Source organism: Myxine glutinosa, chromosome 11, assembly GCF_964187855.1.
Source record: "Myxine glutinosa chromosome 11, kmMyxGlut1.1, whole genome shotgun sequence".
In the NCBI taxonomy this organism is placed as follows: Eukaryota; Metazoa; Chordata; class Myxini; order Myxiniformes; family Myxinidae; genus Myxine; species Myxine glutinosa.
In genome coordinates, this window is record NC_136271.1 from 47,770,459 (window position 1) to 47,789,169 (window position 18,711).

The 18,711-nt window shown below is 47.7% G+C and overlaps 1 protein-coding gene across 1 annotated transcript in view; it reads left to right on the plus strand.

Annotated features, from left to right (window-relative positions):
• The first annotated feature begins 3,508 nt into the window (after window positions 1-3,508).
• LOC137436655 (galectin-related protein A-like) overlaps window positions 3,509-18,711 on the plus strand; it is a 30,830-nt gene continuing 15,627 nt past the window's right edge. The window contains exons 1-2 of the mRNA XM_068130639.2: window positions 3,509-3,611; window positions 8,029-8,070. Coding sequence (XP_067986740.1) covers window positions 3,600-3,611; window positions 8,029-8,070 — 54 coding nt within the window. The 5' untranslated portion in view covers window positions 3,509-3,599. The remainder of the gene's footprint in view (window positions 3,612-8,028; window positions 8,071-18,711) is intronic.

The following is an 18,711-nucleotide window of genomic DNA, read 5'->3' on the forward strand; positions in this document are numbered from 1 at the left end:
TGATTACTAATGCAGCCCAAACCACACCTGTAAAAGTTACCTGCGGCCTTCTATGTACCTTTATGGAAATGTTTCGGCAGAACACGACAGTCATTTCACAAATTAACCAAAGATCACTGTGTTGGAAGGTAACATGTTGCGGCAAACTGTCAAAACAACATGAACAGATGAGGATTGTTTTGGGGAACTATTTGATTCCCTGTCTCTACTAACAGGTTTGTGCCATGCCTGCACAGCTCTGATGACAACTCAGCCAACACAGCACCACCAACCTGCCAAATCAGTCTGTCATGTGGCAGCAAGGATAACTCAGGGTAGTGTAATTACCTTTGAGTTGTCACTTCTGTGGTTGTTCCCCAACATGACTATATAAAGTCACGTGTGTTTCACAGAAGTGTTACACCTTTGAATGTGCTGTCCGTCAGATGGGACGTGAAGAAGTTGGGGACCGTTCTGCCAGTATTGATTGGTTGCAGATGTTAAAGATCCCTGGTGGATGGTTTCCTTCATAAAAATAAGGTGATTGTCTCTAGTAGTCAATCCAAATTCAATATCTCTGCTCTAAGCAGCCCTGGTGCTCATGCTAGTTCACTAGACAACTTGTGGTGGCTCTCCAGGTGCTCTCCATGCGCGGAACAACCGCCAACCTAACAGTTATGGTAATATATTGTCTACAATAGATAAAAATCTGTTAACTGGAAACTCGTTTTCTATACAATTCAAACTTTCAACCCTACACATTGAACCACCATCCAAAGTACCATAAAATTGATGATTCAGGTATTATCGATCTACACTAGAGTCTACAATGTTTCTTCAAACGGAATGATTCACGTAAGACAACAAATTCATGTTTAACTAGATGGTATTCATAGAATACTTAACCTGCGGAGTCAACTTGTTGTGAGCCAGCTCTTCTGTTTTTGAACATTTTTTTTCTTTGATCCAATATGGCTGCCAGACCACGTGTGCGATGACATCATAAATTTATATTCTCTAATTATAATTGTTGCATAGATCATGCTCAATAAATTTCAAACTGATCAGACTAAGCTTTGTCCCTGTCGAATTATGACGTCATAATTATGGCACCAATGACGTAATCGTTAAAAACAACTATTCCCCATATGGAGTTCTTTACAATGAGCCATCTTTCAATTTTTTTCCAAGCAGCCGTTTTGGAGATAGAGAGGTGCAACATTTTTCGGTTTTTCCAAGATAGCGGCTGTACTACATGACCTATGACGTCATGATTATCATTAAAATATTGTAAAGGAGAAGGCGCTCCTATGGTGAAATTTTTGTGTCCATCAGACCAACAGTTGCAAAAAAAAAATCATAATGATTAGATGGATAAGTGTTGTATTTGTCGAATTATGACGTCATAACGAAGGCAACAATGACATAATCATTAACATATCTTATTCCCCATGGGGAGTAGTTGAGAATGAGCTAAGTCTCAATTTTTTCCAAGGAGTGGTTTCAGAGATAAAGAGGTGTGAAGTTTTTCCAAGATGGCGCCTGTACCACATGACCTATGACGTCATGATTATCATTAAAATATTCTTTAGGAGGAGGCGCTCCTATGGTGAAAATTTCGTGCCCATCAGACCAAGAGTTGCTGAGAAAAAAAATTCACAATGATCGATACGTGTTGCACTTGTCGAATTATGACGTCATAACAAAGGCACCAATGACATCATCATTAACATATCTTATTCCCCAAGGGGAGTACTTGACAATGAGCCATGTTTCAATTTTTTCCAAGAGTGGTTTCAGAGATATAGAGGCGCGAAGTTTTTCCAAGATGGCGCCTGTACCACGACCTATGACGTCATGATTATCATTAAAATATTCTACAGGAGGAGGCGCTCCTCTGGTGAAATTTTCGTGCCCATCAGACCAACAGTTGCTGAGAAAAAAAATTCACAATGATCGATACGTGTTGCACTTGTCGAATTATGACGTCATAACGAAGGCACCAATGACATCATCATTAACATATCTTATTCCCCAAGTGGAGTACTTGACAATGAGCCATGTTTCAATTTTTTCCATGGAGCGGTTTCAGAGATATAGAGGTGCAACTTTTTTGATTTTTTTTGTCAAGATAGCGTCTGTACCACGTGACCTATGACGTTATAATTATCATTTAAAAAATTATACAGGAGTAGCTGCACAAATTCTGAAAAATTTGTGTCCATCGGTCTAACAGTTGCAGAGGAATTTTTATTTTATTCATACTGATCAGATCAAGCGTTGTACGTTACTTGTCGAATTATTACGTCATAATTAAGGCACCGATGACATCAACATATCTTATTCCCCATAGTGAGTACTTGACAATGAGTCATGTTTAATTTTTGTCCATTGAGTGGTTTGGGAGATTTTATAGAGGTGTAACGTTTTTCCAATATGGCGTCCGTACCACGTGACCTATGACGTCACAATTATGAATAAAAAAATTCTACAGGCGGAGGCGCTTCTATGGTAAAATTCCGTGTCAATCGGACCAACGGTTGCCGAGAAAAAGAATTTTTAAAATGCAGACACGGACGGCACACGGCTCACGTACGCACCTGAATGCTTAACCCTGTTTTCGCTTCGCGAGCGCAGGGTAAAAACTGTTGTTGAACAGGTCGCGATATAACTAGTATCGTTGAACAAGTACCGTTTTCAAAGTGAGTCGCAAGGTCTCGGGACCCACATTGGGCCCAGTTCAAAACCCACTCACCAGCCCCTTGGCAGCTTTGTAAGGTGGGATATGACGTCAAAGAGTGTCGTTCTAAAGTTGTCGAATGACATCGGCAGCCCAGATGAGACCCATGTGGAACCCAGTTTAAATCCCACCCAGAACCCAAGCCCACCTCAGCCCATCTAAACCACCTATTTCCCAGCTGGGCCCCAGCTGTGCATGCTGGCAGGGTAGTTGCCTCCATCCACCTTCGGTTTTCAGCCATGTCTGTCTGTCTGTCTGTCTGTCTGTCTGTCTGTATGTCTGTCTGTGAACAGAATATCGCAAAACGTTGTGAGGGATTCGAACGAAATTTAGTGGAGAGGTTGGGTATGTAACAAGGACGAAATGATTCGATTTGGGTGAGGATCCGGATCGGGATCAGAGCATTTTTTAAAAGCAATTTTTCACCATTGAGAAATAGGGATAAAACCGATATATAGCGGGATATCTGAAAAAGTTAAGAACAGATTCGGACGAAACTTGATGGAAATGTTGGGTGTGTACCGGTAACAAGGAATGAATGATTCGATTTGGTGAAGATTTGACTGATTGTGGCTCTGGGAGATGTATATTTTTTCGGATGTACTTTCCCTACATATTTGGCGGTGCATAGGTAAAGGATATTAGTTTGTTGTTTCTAGTTTTTCTTTCTTTTCATCGACTTTTGTCCAACTAATGCAAGTTATATGGTATTAGTAAGAGTAGTAATAAGTATACCCTCATTCGTGTAAAATAGAAAAGTAAGAGCGTGAAGATGCCGCCCAAGACGTTGCTCGCTCGCCATGTGTTACTCGAATATATTGTACCGGTTGGTGTTGGTGTGACACGGCAGCCGTTCCGGGTGTGCGGTGGAACCTTCGTTATGGCTGATAATGTGAGTTTACACGAATTCCTTCAGGCGTCTGAGCATGAGACGCGTGTCGTCCTGCGTTGTGTTCCGCCGTTTCCCCATATAAATGGTTCCTGAGCGGCGGCATGTCTAGGCCCCGACGAGAGCGACCACGTCCTTTGGTTTGGATCGTTGCCTCTGCGAGTAATATAAGTATAACGGAATCACGATCGCTATGACTAGGTAGTGGAGTTCGTGATCAATACAAGCGAATCATAACTAATCCGTAAACGAGAGATGATATAACACCCCGTTGTGGAGATGCGCGTGCCCCCTCCCCCGGCTGTCTGTGTGTGTGCGCGCGCCCCCCGTCCGGCTGTATGTGTACGTGCCCCCCGTCCGGCTGTGTGTATGTGTGCCCCCCCCCGTCCGGCTGTGTGTATGCGTGCCCCCCGTCCGGCTGTGTGTATGCGTGCCCCCCCGCCCGCCTGTGTCATGTGTGCGCGTGCCCCCCGTCCGTCTGTGTGTGTGCGCGCCCCCCATCCGTCTGTGTTTGCGCGCGAGACCCCGTCCGGCTGTATGTCCTCGCGCGTGCCCTCCGTCCGGCTGTGTGTGCGCGCGTGCCTCCCGTCCGTCTGTGTGTGCGCGCGTGCCCCCCGTCCGGCTGTGTGCGCGCGCGTGTCCCCCGTCCGTCTGTGTGTGTGCGCGCGTGCCCCCCGTCTGTCTGTGTGTGCGCGCGTGCCCCCCGTCTGTCTGTGTGTGCACGCGTGCCCCCGTCCAGCTGTGTGTGCGCGCGTTCCCCCCCTTCCCGCTGTGTGCGCGCGTGCCCCCCGTACGTCTGTGTGTGCGCGCGTGCCCCCCGTACGTCTGTGTGTGCGCGCGTGCCCCCCGTCCGGCTGTGCGTACGCATGCTCCCGTCCGGCTGTGTGTGCGCGTGCCCCCGTCTGTCCGTCCGTCCGTGTGTGTGTGTGCACGCGTGCCCCCCGTCCATCTCTGTGTGCGCGTGTGCCCCCCGACCGGGTGTGTGTACGCGTGCCCCCCGTCTGTGCACGTGCGTGCCCCCCCGTCTGTGCACGTGCATGCCCCCCCCCGTCTGTGCACGTGCGTGCCCCCCATCCGTCTCTGCGTGTGTGTGCGCGTGCCCCCTGTCCGTCTGTTTGTGTGCGCGTGCCCCCCGTCCGGCTGTGCTTACGCGTGCCCCCTTCCGTCTGTGCACGCGCGCGCCCCCCCCGTCCGGCAGTGTGTGTGCGCGCCCCCCATCCGGCTATGTTTGTGCGCGCCCCCCGTCCGGCTGTGTGTGTGTGTGCCCCCTCCGGCTGTGTGTGCGCGCGTTCACCCCGTCCGTCTGTGTGTGCGTGCCCCCTGTCCGACTGTGTGTGCGCGCGTGCCCCCTGTCCGTCTGTGTGTGTGTGTGCGTGCCCCCCGTCCGTCTGTTTGTGCGTGCGTGCCCCCCGTCCGGCTGTGTGTGCGCGCGTGCCCCCCGTCCGTCTGTGCACGTGCGTGCCCCCCGTCCGTCTGTGCACGTGTGTGCCCCCCTCCGTCTGTGCACGCGCGTGCTCCCCTCCGTTTGTGCATGTGCGTGCAACCCCTCCGTCTGTGCACGTGCGTGCCCCCCCTCCGTCTGTGCACACGCATGCGCCCCTCCGTCTGTGCACGCGCGTGCCCCCCCTCCGTCTGTGCACGCGTGTGCCCCACAGCCGGCTGTATGTGCGCACGCCCCCCCGTCCGGCTGTGTGTGTGCGCGCGCCTCCCATCCGGCTGCGTTTGTGCGCACCCCCCGTCCGGCTGTGTGTGTGCATGCCCCCCGCCTGGCTGTGTGTGCTCGCATGCCCCCCGTCCGGCTGTGTACGCGCGTGCCCCCCATCCGTCTGTGTGCGTGTGTGCCCCACGGCTGGCTGTGCGTACGCATGCCCCCCTCCGTCTGTGCACATGCGTGCCCCCCATCCGTCTGTGTGCGCGTGTGCCCCACGGCCGGCTGTATGTGTGTGCGCCCCCCGTCCGGCTGTGTGTGTGCGCGCGCCTCCCATCCGGCTGCGTTTGTGCGCACCCCCCGTCCGGCTGTGTGTGTGCATGCCCCCCGCCTGGCTGTGTGTGCTCGCATGCCCCCCGTCCGGCTGTGTACGCGCGTGCCCCCCTCCGTCTGTGCACGTGCGTGCCCCCCATCCGTCTGTGTGCGTGTGTGCCCCACGGCCGGCTGTGCGTACGCATGCCCCCTCCGTCTGTGCACATGCGTGCCCCCCATCCGTCTGTGTGCGCGTGTGCCCCACGGCCGGCTGTATGTGTGCGCGCCCCCCGTCCGGCTGTGTGTATGTGCGCCCCCCCATCCGGCTGTTTGTGCACGTGCCCCCCCCCTCCGGCTGTGTGTGCGCGTGCCCCCTGTCCGTCTGTGTGTGCGCGCATGCCCCCTGTCCGTCTGTGTGTGCGCGCGTGCCCGCCGTCCGTCTTTGTGTGCGCGCGTGCCCCCCGTCCATCTGTGTTTGCGCGCGCCCCCCATCCGGCCGTGTGGGCGCGTGCCCCCCGCCCGGCTGTGTGTGTGCATGCTCCCCGTCCGGCTGTGTGTGCGCGTGCCCACCGTCCATCTGTTTGCGTGCGTGCTCCCCATCCGTCTGTGTGCGCGCGTGCTCCCCGTCCGTCTGTGTGCGCGTATGCCCCCTGTCCATCTGTGTGCGTGCGTGCTCCCCGTCCGTCTGTGTGTGCGCACATGCCTCCCGTCCGTCTATGTGTGCGCGTGCCCCCCATCCGTCTGTGCGCGCGTGCCCCCCTCCGTCTGTGTGTGCATGCGCGCCCCCCGTCTGGCTGTGTGTGCGCGCGCCGTCCGTTTGTGTGCGCGTGCCGTCCGTCTGTGTGCGCGTGCCGTCCGTCTGTGTGCGTGCGTGCCCCCTGTCCGGCTCTGTGCGCGCGTGCCCCCTTTCCGGCTCTGTGCATGCGCGTGCCCCCTGTCCGGCTCTGTGCGCGCGCGCGTGCCCCCCTTCCGGCTGTGTGCGCGCGCGTGCCCCCCTTCCGGCTGTGTGCGCGCGCATGCCCCCCTTCCGGCTGTGTGCGCGTGTGTGCCCCCCTTCCGGCTGTGTGTGTGCATGTCCCCCGTCCAGCTGTGTGCGCGCGCGTGCCCCCCGACCGTCTGTGTGTACGCGCGCCCCCCGTCCGGCTGTGTGTGCGCGTGCCGCCCTTCTGGCTGTGTGTGCGCGTGCCCCCCTGTCCGTCTGTGTGTGCGCGTGCCCCCTATCCGTCTGTGTGTGCACGCATGCCCCCCGTTCCTTCTGTGTGTGCACGCGGTGCCCCCCATCCGCCTGTCTGTGCGTGTGTGCCCCCCATCCATCTCTGCGTATGCTTGCCCCCCTCCGTCTGTGCGTACGCTCCGTCTGTAAGTGTGCGTGCCCCCCTCCGTCTGTAAGTGCGCGTGCCCCCCCATCTGTCTGTTTGTGCGCACTCCCCCCGTCCGGCTGTGTGCGCGCGTTCCCCCCGTCCGTCTTTGTGTGCGCGCGTGCCCCCCGTCCGTCTGTGTGTGCGTGTGTGCCCCCCGTCTGTCTGCGCGTGCACCCCCCGTCCGTCTGTGCGTGCACCCCCCGTCAGTCTGTGCGTGTGCCCCCTTCCATCTGAGTGGGTGCCCCCCGTCCGTCTGTGGGTGCACGTGGCCCATCCATGTGTGCGTACCATGTTTTACTTGTTGTATTTTTATCTGGAAAGTCGTAATTATTTATTGTGTTGTATTGTATAACTTTTGGTGTTCTGCGGATTCTCAAGTGGTCACATTTGTGTTCACGTGTCACCAATGCACTTGTTGAGATGTAATAATTAATGGTTAAAGACCATCAATTGTATAACAAATGTTATGAATGATAAATCAGATTTTACTGACAGCTCAGGTTTGAATTATTTGTCCAAGTCTTCCAAGAATGACTTTGTGCCATAACATTGGAAGGATGCCAAAGGGGCTGTTGATGAACATCGTTTTTAGTAAACAAGTTTGTCGTCATGGTGAATTATCACGAGGTTTTTAATAAGTCTTTAATATTACACATCCTCTTCCTATTTTCAATTTGCTCCCAATGCAGGTGTGATACTTTGTTTGGTAGCTTAGCAATTTTATTGAATCTACGTCCAACTCCTTTTATTCTGTCCGGCCCAGTTTAAATCACAGGATTGTTCTTCTATGACTCCAGTCACTCTACCATGCTATTAAATCCCGCACCATCCTACCAGTATATCCGCTCGGTAGGTGTCGCTTCTGGCGCAATTCCTTGAACACGAACACAGGATTGTTGTACGGCTCTCCCGTTCTTTCGTACTCCATCACCCATCCCTGACTGTTATAACCAGTTCATTAGGAAGAAAGTGTTCAGTGCTTGTGAAAGACCTTTTTTCTGATTAGCGGATCTTGGTTGAGAAAATTAAAATGTAAGACGAGCAGTTTGTTTTCCTTTAACATCATTGTGATTGCCCGTGTTGCCGTCTTCCCCACCAGATGTTGCACTCGGATTTTAACGACTTTGGTGGAAACATCTTGGTGAGTGGCAAGTAAAGTTGTTTACGTTGTGTGGGAGAAGCCTGACTGCTTGTATGATTGCCATGCCACTAATAACCATCATTTATGTAACGATGATGGACATTGTCCATGTTTTCCCAAAATGTATTTTACACAAATGTAAAATATATTTACCTGCGACAAATATATTTTACACAAATGTATTTACCTGCGACATGTCGCAGGTCTACAAGAGCTTCTGGTTTCTGTTGTTCTTGTTTTTGGGTCGATTTTCTTTTATTTTCTTGAAATGTCCACCCATTCGTTAGACAGATGCTGAACCACACCCACATCTGTCGCTTGACTCCACCCACCATCGTGCCGAAACAAAATTATATGGCCGCCGTTTTGTTTCTTGGCCGGCCGAACATGTTCGGCCTGTATAGGCCTCGGCTGATTATATACTGTCCGGATTTGTTGCGTCAGATTTCCATTGGCTCTGTTTGGATCGAGTGTTAAGGTTTAATCAAGCTTTCTACAAGCCTTCCTAAAAAATAGCGTTCTGTAATTTTTGAACAGCACCAAACGCATTTCCCAATTGGCCCGCTACCAAATTTTTAAAGCCAATTCAATCGCATTTAATTGGCAAAGTCCCGTACCTCAAATGACCACATGCAGGTTTTTATGAACAAAAGGTTTATTACCAACCGAGCACTCCTCCCTTGGGAAGAACAATAAATCCCTATTTTTTTTTTTTTGTTATTATTTTTTTTGTTATTTTTTTTTTTTGTATATAAGATCGAGGCTCGTGTACGAGCTAATATTAATGACAAAATCATTAATGGTCATTCTTGTTTATTTAAAAACTTACACCGTCATCATCCAAGGATGTACGAGGTACGAGGATGCTGTCGAACTGCGGGTTTATCGATGATTTTTGAGATGGCTATAGAGGCAGAGTCTTGATAGGCATACCCGGTGGCACATGTGAGGCATGTTGGTCCTCGAGGAACAGTTTCCTTCACATTGGAGTTCTGTTCGCCCTCTTTTCATGGGTGGTAGTTTATCAACTTTGAGAGCAAGGTGATTCTTTGAGAGCAAGGCGTTTATCAAGGCTGTCACCTTTATGGATCACGCGGTACCACTAAAGCAACAACAACAGGCATTTTAAAGGCCATTTTCCCTGCAAGAGCAGGGGTTAGCCCTGCGGTCCCCATGACAATCTTCTCCATTTTGCCCTATTTTCTGCATCTCCCCTTGTTAACCCCCTTGCCCGCATTTCTTCTTCGACCATCTTTAGCCAAGTCTTTCTCGGTCTTCCCCGTCCTCGACTTCCTTCCACATTCATTTCCATCACTCTTCTCAACCAGTCACTTTCATCCTTCCTCAACACATGACCAAACCATCTCAAACTGTTTCTCTTCACAGCATCCATCACAGGCTCTATTCCCATCATCTTTCGCAATTCATCATTTGTCTTCCTCTCTCTCTCAACGATACACCACACATCCACCGAACCATTCGCATTTCCACCCTTTCCAGCCTTCGTTGCTGCTCTACGTTCATTACCCATGTCTCGCTCCCATAAATCATAACACTTCTCACACATGCAGCATACACCTTTCCCTTCAGCTTCAACAACACTCGCCTCCTCGTCAGCACGCCACTCAGTTCCCGAAACTTCTTCCATGCACATCTCACTCGAGCAACCGTTGCCGAGTCTGATCCACCTTCTCCATTCAGCATGTCTCCTAGGTAACAAAATGTTTTCACACCTTCCAGCTTCACGCCGTCTCCAAGATCCAACTCAACATTTCCTCCATCTGCAGCTCCCCCTCTGCACACCTTACACATGAATGTAGCTGCCACACTGGTTAATGACCCTCCCAGACCACTACATTTTTGATGAACCCACTCAGCGCACATTGTACATTGAATTGAGTTCACTCCGACACCCTTCCTGCACAAAGCACATGGCCACTTCCCAGTTCTTTCCACCTCACCACATGCTTTACCACTTGCCATCACCTTTGTTTTTCCGATATTCACCTTCAGACTTTTCGTCTCCATACATTCCTTCCACTTGTTCATCTTCTCCTTCAGTCCATCCATACTTTCTGCAATCAACACCAGATCATCTGCATACAACAACTCCCACGGTAAACCCTCCTTCACGTTCCGAGCCAGCACCTCCATCACAGCTACAAATAGTAGTGGACTTAGTACCGACCCCTGATGCACTCCCACCTTCACCTCAAACTCACCACTGTTCCCGTCCTTCGTCCTTTCAGCTGTACGCGCTCTTTTGTACATTGCCATCACTACTCTGATCAACCATTCCTCCACTCCTAACTTCCTCAATGCCCATGTCACTACTTCACGTGGAACCCTATCGAATGCTTTTTCCAGATCAACAAACCCAAGAAACAACTTCTTCCTCTTCTCGATGTACTTCTCCTGCAACTGCCTCACAATAAAAAGCGCGTCTGTCGTTCCTCTTCCTGGCATAAATCCAAATTGCATTTCGTCAATCTTCACTTTCTTCCTTATCCTCCTCTCCAACACCCTTTCCAATACCTTCATTCCATGCTCCAATAACTTTATCGCTCGATACGAGCCACAGTCGAGAGGGTCACTTTTCCCCTTGTATAGAGGGACGAGGGTACTCAGTTCCCAATCCACTGGAATGCGGCCTTCTTTCACCACCAGATTGCAGATCTCTGTCATTCTCTTCACACCCCAATTTCCCGCTGCCTTCAACATATCTCCCACAACACCCGTCGGCCCTCCTGCTTTTCTACTCTTCATTGCTTTAATCGCTTCCTCAACTTCCTTCTCGGTTATCTTCTCTGCCGGTCCTAAAACTGGGTTACTCTCTATGTTGCCATCCCATTCATTCTCTGCATTCAACAGTATTTCCATATATCTCTTCCATCTTCCTTTAATTCCATCTGGGTCCACAACGATTTGTCCCACTTCATCCTTCAAGCAACTCACCCCCATCACATCACACCTCTCTTTCGCTGTCTGCTTTGCAATCCTGAATACCGCTCTCTGACCCTCTTCCTAATCCAAGCGTTCTCCGAACATTTTCCTACATGCCTCCTGCGCCTTTGCTACCTCTTTCTTTGCAGCCTTCTTGGCTGCCTTATAACTTTCATGCTCTTCCTTTTCTGCCCCCGTACCCTTCACCTTCTGCCACTCCTTGAACTTCTTCCTCTTCTCGTCAATCTTCTTTCCAACTTCATCATCCCACCACCATGTTTCCGAGTGCCTCGGTGGTCCTTTTGTCCATCCACATATCTCACCAACGGCTCCCAACAGACTATCTTTCATTGACATCCAACCACTTTCAAGCTCAACCACATCATCCTCTACCATACTCAGCCTCTCTTTTAATGCCTCCCTCACTGTCACCTCTTTCAACCTCCACACCTTCATTCTCGGTTGGTACTTCACCCGCCGAGCTCTCTTCGCACCTTTCAACCTTATGTCGCAGACAACCAAGTGGTGCTGTGAAACAGCCTCCTCCCCCGGGATCACCTTTGTGTCCCGGAGGTGCCCCCTATCTCGCCTACGCACCATCATGTAGTCAACGGTTGTTGTCGACCCACCTGACGTGTATGTAACAAGCTTATTATCCTCTTTCTGGAACTGAGTATTACAAATCAACAAATCGGCTCCATCAGCAAGCTCCAAAATCCTTTCACCTTCTCCATTTCTCACACCATATCCGTAACCCCCATGAACTCCCTCAAAACCATCCATACTCCTTCCCACATGTCCATTCAGGTCTCCTCCCACCACAACAACTTCCTCATCTTTCACGCTTTCCATCAGCTTCTCTATTGCACACCAGAACTTGTCCTTCTCTTCATCGCTCCGTCCAACCTGCGGAGCATATCCTGAGATGACGTTCACCAAGAGCTTTCCAATCATCATTTTCACCATCATCAACCTATCACTCACTCTCGTCACACTCAGCACACTGTCGACAAACTCCTCAGAAAACAGGACACCAACACCATTCATGCCTTCTGGGCACCCTTGCCACACAAACTTGTATTTCTGTCCCTACCTACCCTTCACCATTCTCACACCACTTCCGTTCCATCTTGTCTCCTGCACACAACATATGTCCACTCTTCTTCTGACCAATACTTCCACCACTTCTCCTGATCTCCCTGTCATTGTGCCTGCATTCCATGTCCCAAACCTCAGAAACCGATCTCCACGTCGGGCATCAGACTTTTCGTCGTCATAAATGGAGTGATTTCCACCCTTGCTTCGATCGGGTTCCCCACCTTGAGTTTTGACGAAAGGGAGTGGGGTCCCCCATGGGGTACTTCGGGTTGTACCCTGCCCATATCTAGTTGTAATTGTCATGGTTCTCTTTTTGAGGCAATGTTTTTATGGCCGGATGCTCTTCCTGACGCCAACCCTTTTAGTCGCCTCTTACGACACGCAGGGATACGGTGTACCTATTCTAAACCGGGGTACACACCAGTTACCACTGCACTCTGTTAATGGTCTGTACCTCCCAGGATTTGGCATCATTGTGAGCCTTCTAGATGCACTTTCAGGGTGTCTCCGTAACGTTTTCTATGGTCACATATTTGTTTGTCAGGCATTTGTATGCTGTGACCACTCCATCCTATCTGTCACTTTATAACCATTGCTTCAATACTAGCAATACTTTATTGTCGTTCTTCCCATTTGACTCGGAAACTTTCCACACTGCGTTATTGGTGTTTCTCCATACCTTTCCAGGTGGTATATGTACTATGTAGGTCATACGCGTGCACCATTGTGAAAATGATGTGGGGACTCGAATACATAATCACAATCGGCGTTTTGAGCGATTTATCTACGATGGTCATTTATACCAAATAAACGGTTTTGAACTGCCATGTTTGTGTCGAGTTGTGGAAGGACATTCATTTTCATCAAGTATGGCATCCATGTGGACATAATGTACTTCCATGCATTTGGACATAATGTACTTCCATGCATGTGGACATAATGTACTTCCATGCATGTGGACATAATGTATTTCCATGCATGTGGACATCATGTACTTCCATGCATGTGGACATAATGTACTTCCATGCATGTGGACATAATGTACTTCCATGCATGTGGACATAATGTACTTCCATGCATGTGGACATAATGTACTTCCATGCATGTGGACATAATGTACTTCCATGCATGTGGACATAATGTACTTCCATCATCTACAGTGTTTGTGTGGTCCTTGTAAAAAAAAAAAAAAACCTTGTCCCAATGTCTCATCTGCATCTCTGTTGACTAAATCGTTGTTAAAGGTGTGTGAAATAAGTTTATTTAATTATCTGTTGACTAAATCCTTATTACTTTGTGAAATAAGTTAATTTAATTATCTTTTGACTAAATCATTGTTAAAGGTGTGTGAAAGAAGTTTATTTAATTATCTTTTGACTAAATCGTTGTTAAAGGTGTGTTAAATAAGTTTATTTAATTATCTTTTAACTAAATCATTGTTAAAGGTGTGTGAAATAAGTTTATTTAATTATCTGTTGGCTAAATCATTGTTAAAGGTGTGTGAAATAAGTTTATTTAATTATCTTTTGACTAAATCATTCTTAAAGGTGTGTGAAATAAGTTTATTTAATTATCTTTTGACTAAATCATTGTTAAATGTGTGTGAAATAAGTTAATTTAATTATCTGTTGATTAAATCATTGTTAAAGGTGTGTGAAATAAGTTTATTTAATTATCTGTTGGCTAAATCATTGTTAAAGGTGTGTGAAATAAGTTTATTTAATTATCTTTTAACTAAATCATTGTTAAAGGTGTGTGAAATAAGTTTATTTAATTATCTGTTGGCTAAATCATTGTTAAAGGTGTGTGAAATAAGTTTATTTAATTATCTTTTGACTAAATCATTCTTAAAAGTGTGTGAAATAAGTTTATTTAATTATCTTTTGACTAAATCATTGTTAAATGTGTGTGAAATAAGTTAATTTAATTATCTGTTGATTAAATCATTGTTAAAGGTGTGTGAAATAAGTTTATTTAATTATCTGTTGGCTAAATCATTGTTAAAGGTGTGTGAAATAAGTTTATTTAATTATCTTTTGACTAAATCATTCTTAAAGGTGTGTGAAATAAGTTTATTTAATTATCTGTTGGCTAAATCATTGTTAAAGGTGTGTGAAATAAGTTTATTTAATTATCTTTTGACTAAATCATTCTTAAAGGTGTGTGAAATAAGTTTATTTAATTATCTTTTGACTAAATCATTGTTAAATGTGTGTGAAATAAGTTAATTTAATTATCTGTTGATTAAATCATTGTTAAAGGTGTGTGAAATAAGTTTATTTAATTATCTGTTCACTAAATCATTGTTAAATGATTTTACATGAATCTTTGTGAAAAAATAAGTTAATTTAATTATCTGTTGACTAAATCATTGTTAAAGGTGTGTGAAATAAGTTTATTTTATTATCTTTTGACGAAATCATTGTTAAAGGTGTGTGAAATAAGTTAATTTAATTATCTGTTGACTAAATCCTTATTACTTTATTGTAATTATCGTAATTAAATTATTAACGCACAGGTTGTAAACCTGGTGCGTTATAGCGTTTGCCTGGGAATTTCTGTCTCTCCAAAAGTGAAGCTAGTTTCTGTCGCTCATTTCTGTCGCTCAGATGTGTAAACAGTTTCTGTCGCTCAGATGTGTAAACATGACGTCATCAAATCTATATTTAGGCTAACCATGGGCTACCCCTTTGGCTGGTACGCGGCCGCTCGCTAGTACATAATGTGAATACATTTCGTGAAAAGTACATAATGTGAATACTAGTAGCAATTTTACAAAAACCATGGCATAATTTCAAATCTTGACCCGAGATGATAATTATGCTACATCATTATGCTGCCGGTTCTGCTGCGAACTACTTCACCATGGAAAGTACCATATGAATAATAATTTCCATGTGCCAACCTGGGCGGAATCCAAGTGGATTCACTTGACTTGTTGTAATTGTCATGGTTCACTTTGCCTCAAAAAGAGAACCATGACAATTACAACTACATGTGGGCAGGGTACAGCCCGACGTAGAGATCGGTTTCTGAGGTTTGGGACATGGAATGTAGGGACAATGACAGGGAGATCAGGAGAAGTGGTGGAAGTATTGGTCAGAAGAAGAGTGGACATATGTTGTGTGCAAGAGACGAGATGGAAGGGAAGTGGTGTGAGAATGGTGAAGGTAGGCAAGGACAGAAATACAAGTTTGTGTGGCAAGGGTGCCCGGAGGGCATGAATGGTGTTGGTGTCCTGTTTTCTGAGGAGTTTGTCGACAGTGTGGTGAGTGTGACTAGAGTGAGTGATAGGTTGATGATGGTGAAAATGATGATTGGAAAGCTCTTGGTGAACGTCATCTCGGGATATGCTCCGCAGGTTGGTCGAAGCGATGAAGAGAAGGACAAGTTCTGGTGTGCGATAGAGAAGCTGATGGAAAACGTGAAAGATGAGGAAGTTGTTGTGGTAGGAGGAGACCTAAATGGACATGTGGGGAAGGAGTATGGATGGTTTTGACGGAGTTCATGGGGGTTACGGATATGGTGTGAGAAATGGAGAAGGTGAAAGGATTTTGGAGTTTGCTGATGGAGCTGATTTGTTGATTTGTAATACTCAGTTCCAGAAAGAGGATAATAAGCTTGTTACATACACGTCAGGTGGGTCGACGACAACCGTTGACTTACCTGATGGTGCGTAGGCGAGATAGGGGGCACCTCCGGGACACAAAGGTGATCCCGGGGGAGGAGGCTGTTTCACAGCACCACTTGGTTGTCTGCGACGTAAGGGTGAAAGGTGCGAGGAGAGCTCGGCGGGTGAAGTACCAACCGAGAATGAAGGTGTGGAGGTTGAAAGAGGTGACAGTAAGGGAGGCATTAAAAGAGAGGCTGAGTAGGGTCGAGGATGATGTGGTTGAGCTTGAAAGTGGTTGGATGTCAATGAAAGCTCGTCTGTTGGGAGCCGTTGGTGAGGAATGTGGATGGACAAAAGGACCACCGAGGCACTCGGAAACATGGTGGTGGGATGATGTTGGAAAGAGGATTGACGAGAAGAGGAAGAAGTTCAAGGAGTGGCAGAAGGCGAAGGGTACGGGAGCAGAAACAGCAGAGCATGAAAGTTATAAGGCAGCCAGGAAGGCTGCAAAGAAAGAGGTAGCAAAGGCGCAGGAGGCATGTAGGAAAATGTTCGAAGAACGCTTGGATTCGGAAGAGGGTCAGAAAGCAGTATTCAGGATTGCAAAGCAGATAGCGAAAGAGAGGTGTGATGTGATGGGGGTGAGTTGCTTGAAGGATGAAGTGGGACAAATCGTTGTCGACCCAGATGGAATTAAAGGAAGATGGAAAAGATATATGGAAATGCTGTTGAATACAGAGAATGAATGGGATGGCAACATAGAGAGTAACCCAGTTTTAGGACTGACAGAGAAGATAACTGAGAAGGAAGTTGAGGAAGCGATAAAAGCAATGAAGGGTAGAAAAGCGGGAGGGCCGACGGGAGTTGTGGGAGATATGTTGAAGGCAGCAGGAAGTTGGGGTGTGAAGAGAATGACAGAGATCTGTAATCTGGTGGTGAAAGAAGGCCGCATTCCAGTGGATTGGGAACTGAGTACCCTCGTCCCTCTATACAAGGGGAAAGGTGACCCTCTGGAGTGTGGCTCGTACCGAGCGATAACGTTATTGGAGCATGGAATGAAGGTATTGGAAAGGGTGTTGGAGAGGAGGATAAGGAAAAAAGTGAAGATCGACAAAATGCAGTTTGGATTCATGCCAGGAAGAGGAACGACAGACGTGCTTTTCATTGTGAGGCAGTTGCAGGAGAAGTACATGGAGAAGAGGAAGAAGTTGTTTCTTTGGTTTGTTGATCTGGAGAAAGCATTCGATCGGGTTCCACCTAAAGTATAGACATGGGCATTGAGGAAGTTAGGAGTGTAGGAATGGTTGATCAGAGTCGTGATGGCAATGTACAAAAGAGCGCGCACAGCTGTAAGGACGAAGGACGAGAACAGTGGTGAGTTTGAGGTGAAGGTGGGAGTGCATCAGGGGTCGGTACTAAGTCCACTACTATTTGTAGCTGTGATGGAGGTGCTGGCTCAGAACGTAAAGGAGGGTTTACCGTGGGAGTTGTTGTATGCAGATGATCTGGTGTTGATTGCGGAAAGTATGGATGGACTGAAGGAAAAGATGAACACTTGGAAGGAATGTATGGAGACAAAAGGTCTGAAGGTGAATATCGGAAAGACGAAGGTGATGGCAAGTGGTAAAGCATGTGGTGAGGTGGAAAGAACTGGGAAGTGGCCCTGTGCTATGTGTAGGAAGGGTGTCGGAGTGAACTCCATTCAGTGTACAATGTGCGCTGAGTGGGTTCATCAATAATGTAGTGGTCTGAGAGGGTCATTAACCAGTGTGGCAGCTACATTCAAATGTAAGGTGTGCACAGAGAGAGCTGCAGATGGAGGAAATGTTGAGTTGGATCTTGGAGACCGCGTGAAGCTGGAAGGTGTGAAAACATTTTGCTACCTCGGAGACATGCTGAATGGAGAAGGTGGATCAGACTCGGCAACGGTTGCTCGAGTGAGATGTGCATGGAAGAAGTTTCGGGAATTGAGTGGCGTGCTGATGATGAGGTGAGTGTCGTTGAAGCTGAAGGGAAAGGTGTATGCTGCATGTGTGAGAAGTGTTATGATTTATGGGAGCGAGACATGGGTAATGAACGTAGAGCAGCAACGAAGGTTGGAAAGGGTGGAAATGCGAATGGTTCGACGGATGTGCGGAGTATCGTTGAGAGAGAGGAAGACAATGATGAGTTTTTTTTTTTTTTTTTTTTTTTTTTTTTTTTGTATACTGAATCGAGGCTCGTGAAAGAGCTGACATTTATTTCACAAACAAATCAACCAGACAAACAAAATATATAAAAAGAGGGAGCGGAAGACAAGAGAAGGGGAAGCACACAAACACTTGAGGGCACACAACATTTAAGAGCAGGGAGATGTGTGGGAGGGAGAGGGCCTGGGGGGAGGGGGGTGGCAGAAGTATCAAACACAAGGACACCAAGGACTTCCAGGACAGAAGTTGGTATTTCAAAAAAGTGGAATTGGGGTGAAATTAGCGGGGATAGAAAAGATCAATTTTTGGATGGGGGAAGATAAGAGATGGTGGTGAACAGCTGTTTTAAAGACCTGGAGGGTGGAGTGGGATTGAAGAGAGTGAGGGAGTTTGTTCCAGAGGCGGGAGAAAAGAGGAATGAAGGAGTGAAGGTGAGCAGAGAGTCTTGATTTTGGCAGTTTAACCATAAGAGGGTTGCAGGCAGATCTTGTGCGACCTGTAGGAATATTTGCTGGACAGAGCCCAGAGAGAGCTGGGGGGGTAAGGCCAGAGAGGAGTCGGTAGAAGACGGAAAGACCACCAACCTGCCTGCGGTGAGTGAGTGAGAGGCCCTTGGAGTTAGCTTCATCGTGGGAGATTCCAATGATTCTGAATGCTTTGGTTTCAACAGCGTGAAGACGAGCTAGGTGTGACGCAGGTGCACCAGCCCAGAGGGGAGAGCAATATTCCATTGAGCTGCGGATGAAAACCTTGTATGTGGTGAGGAGCTCAGGTGTGCCAAGGAAGGACTTCGCACGA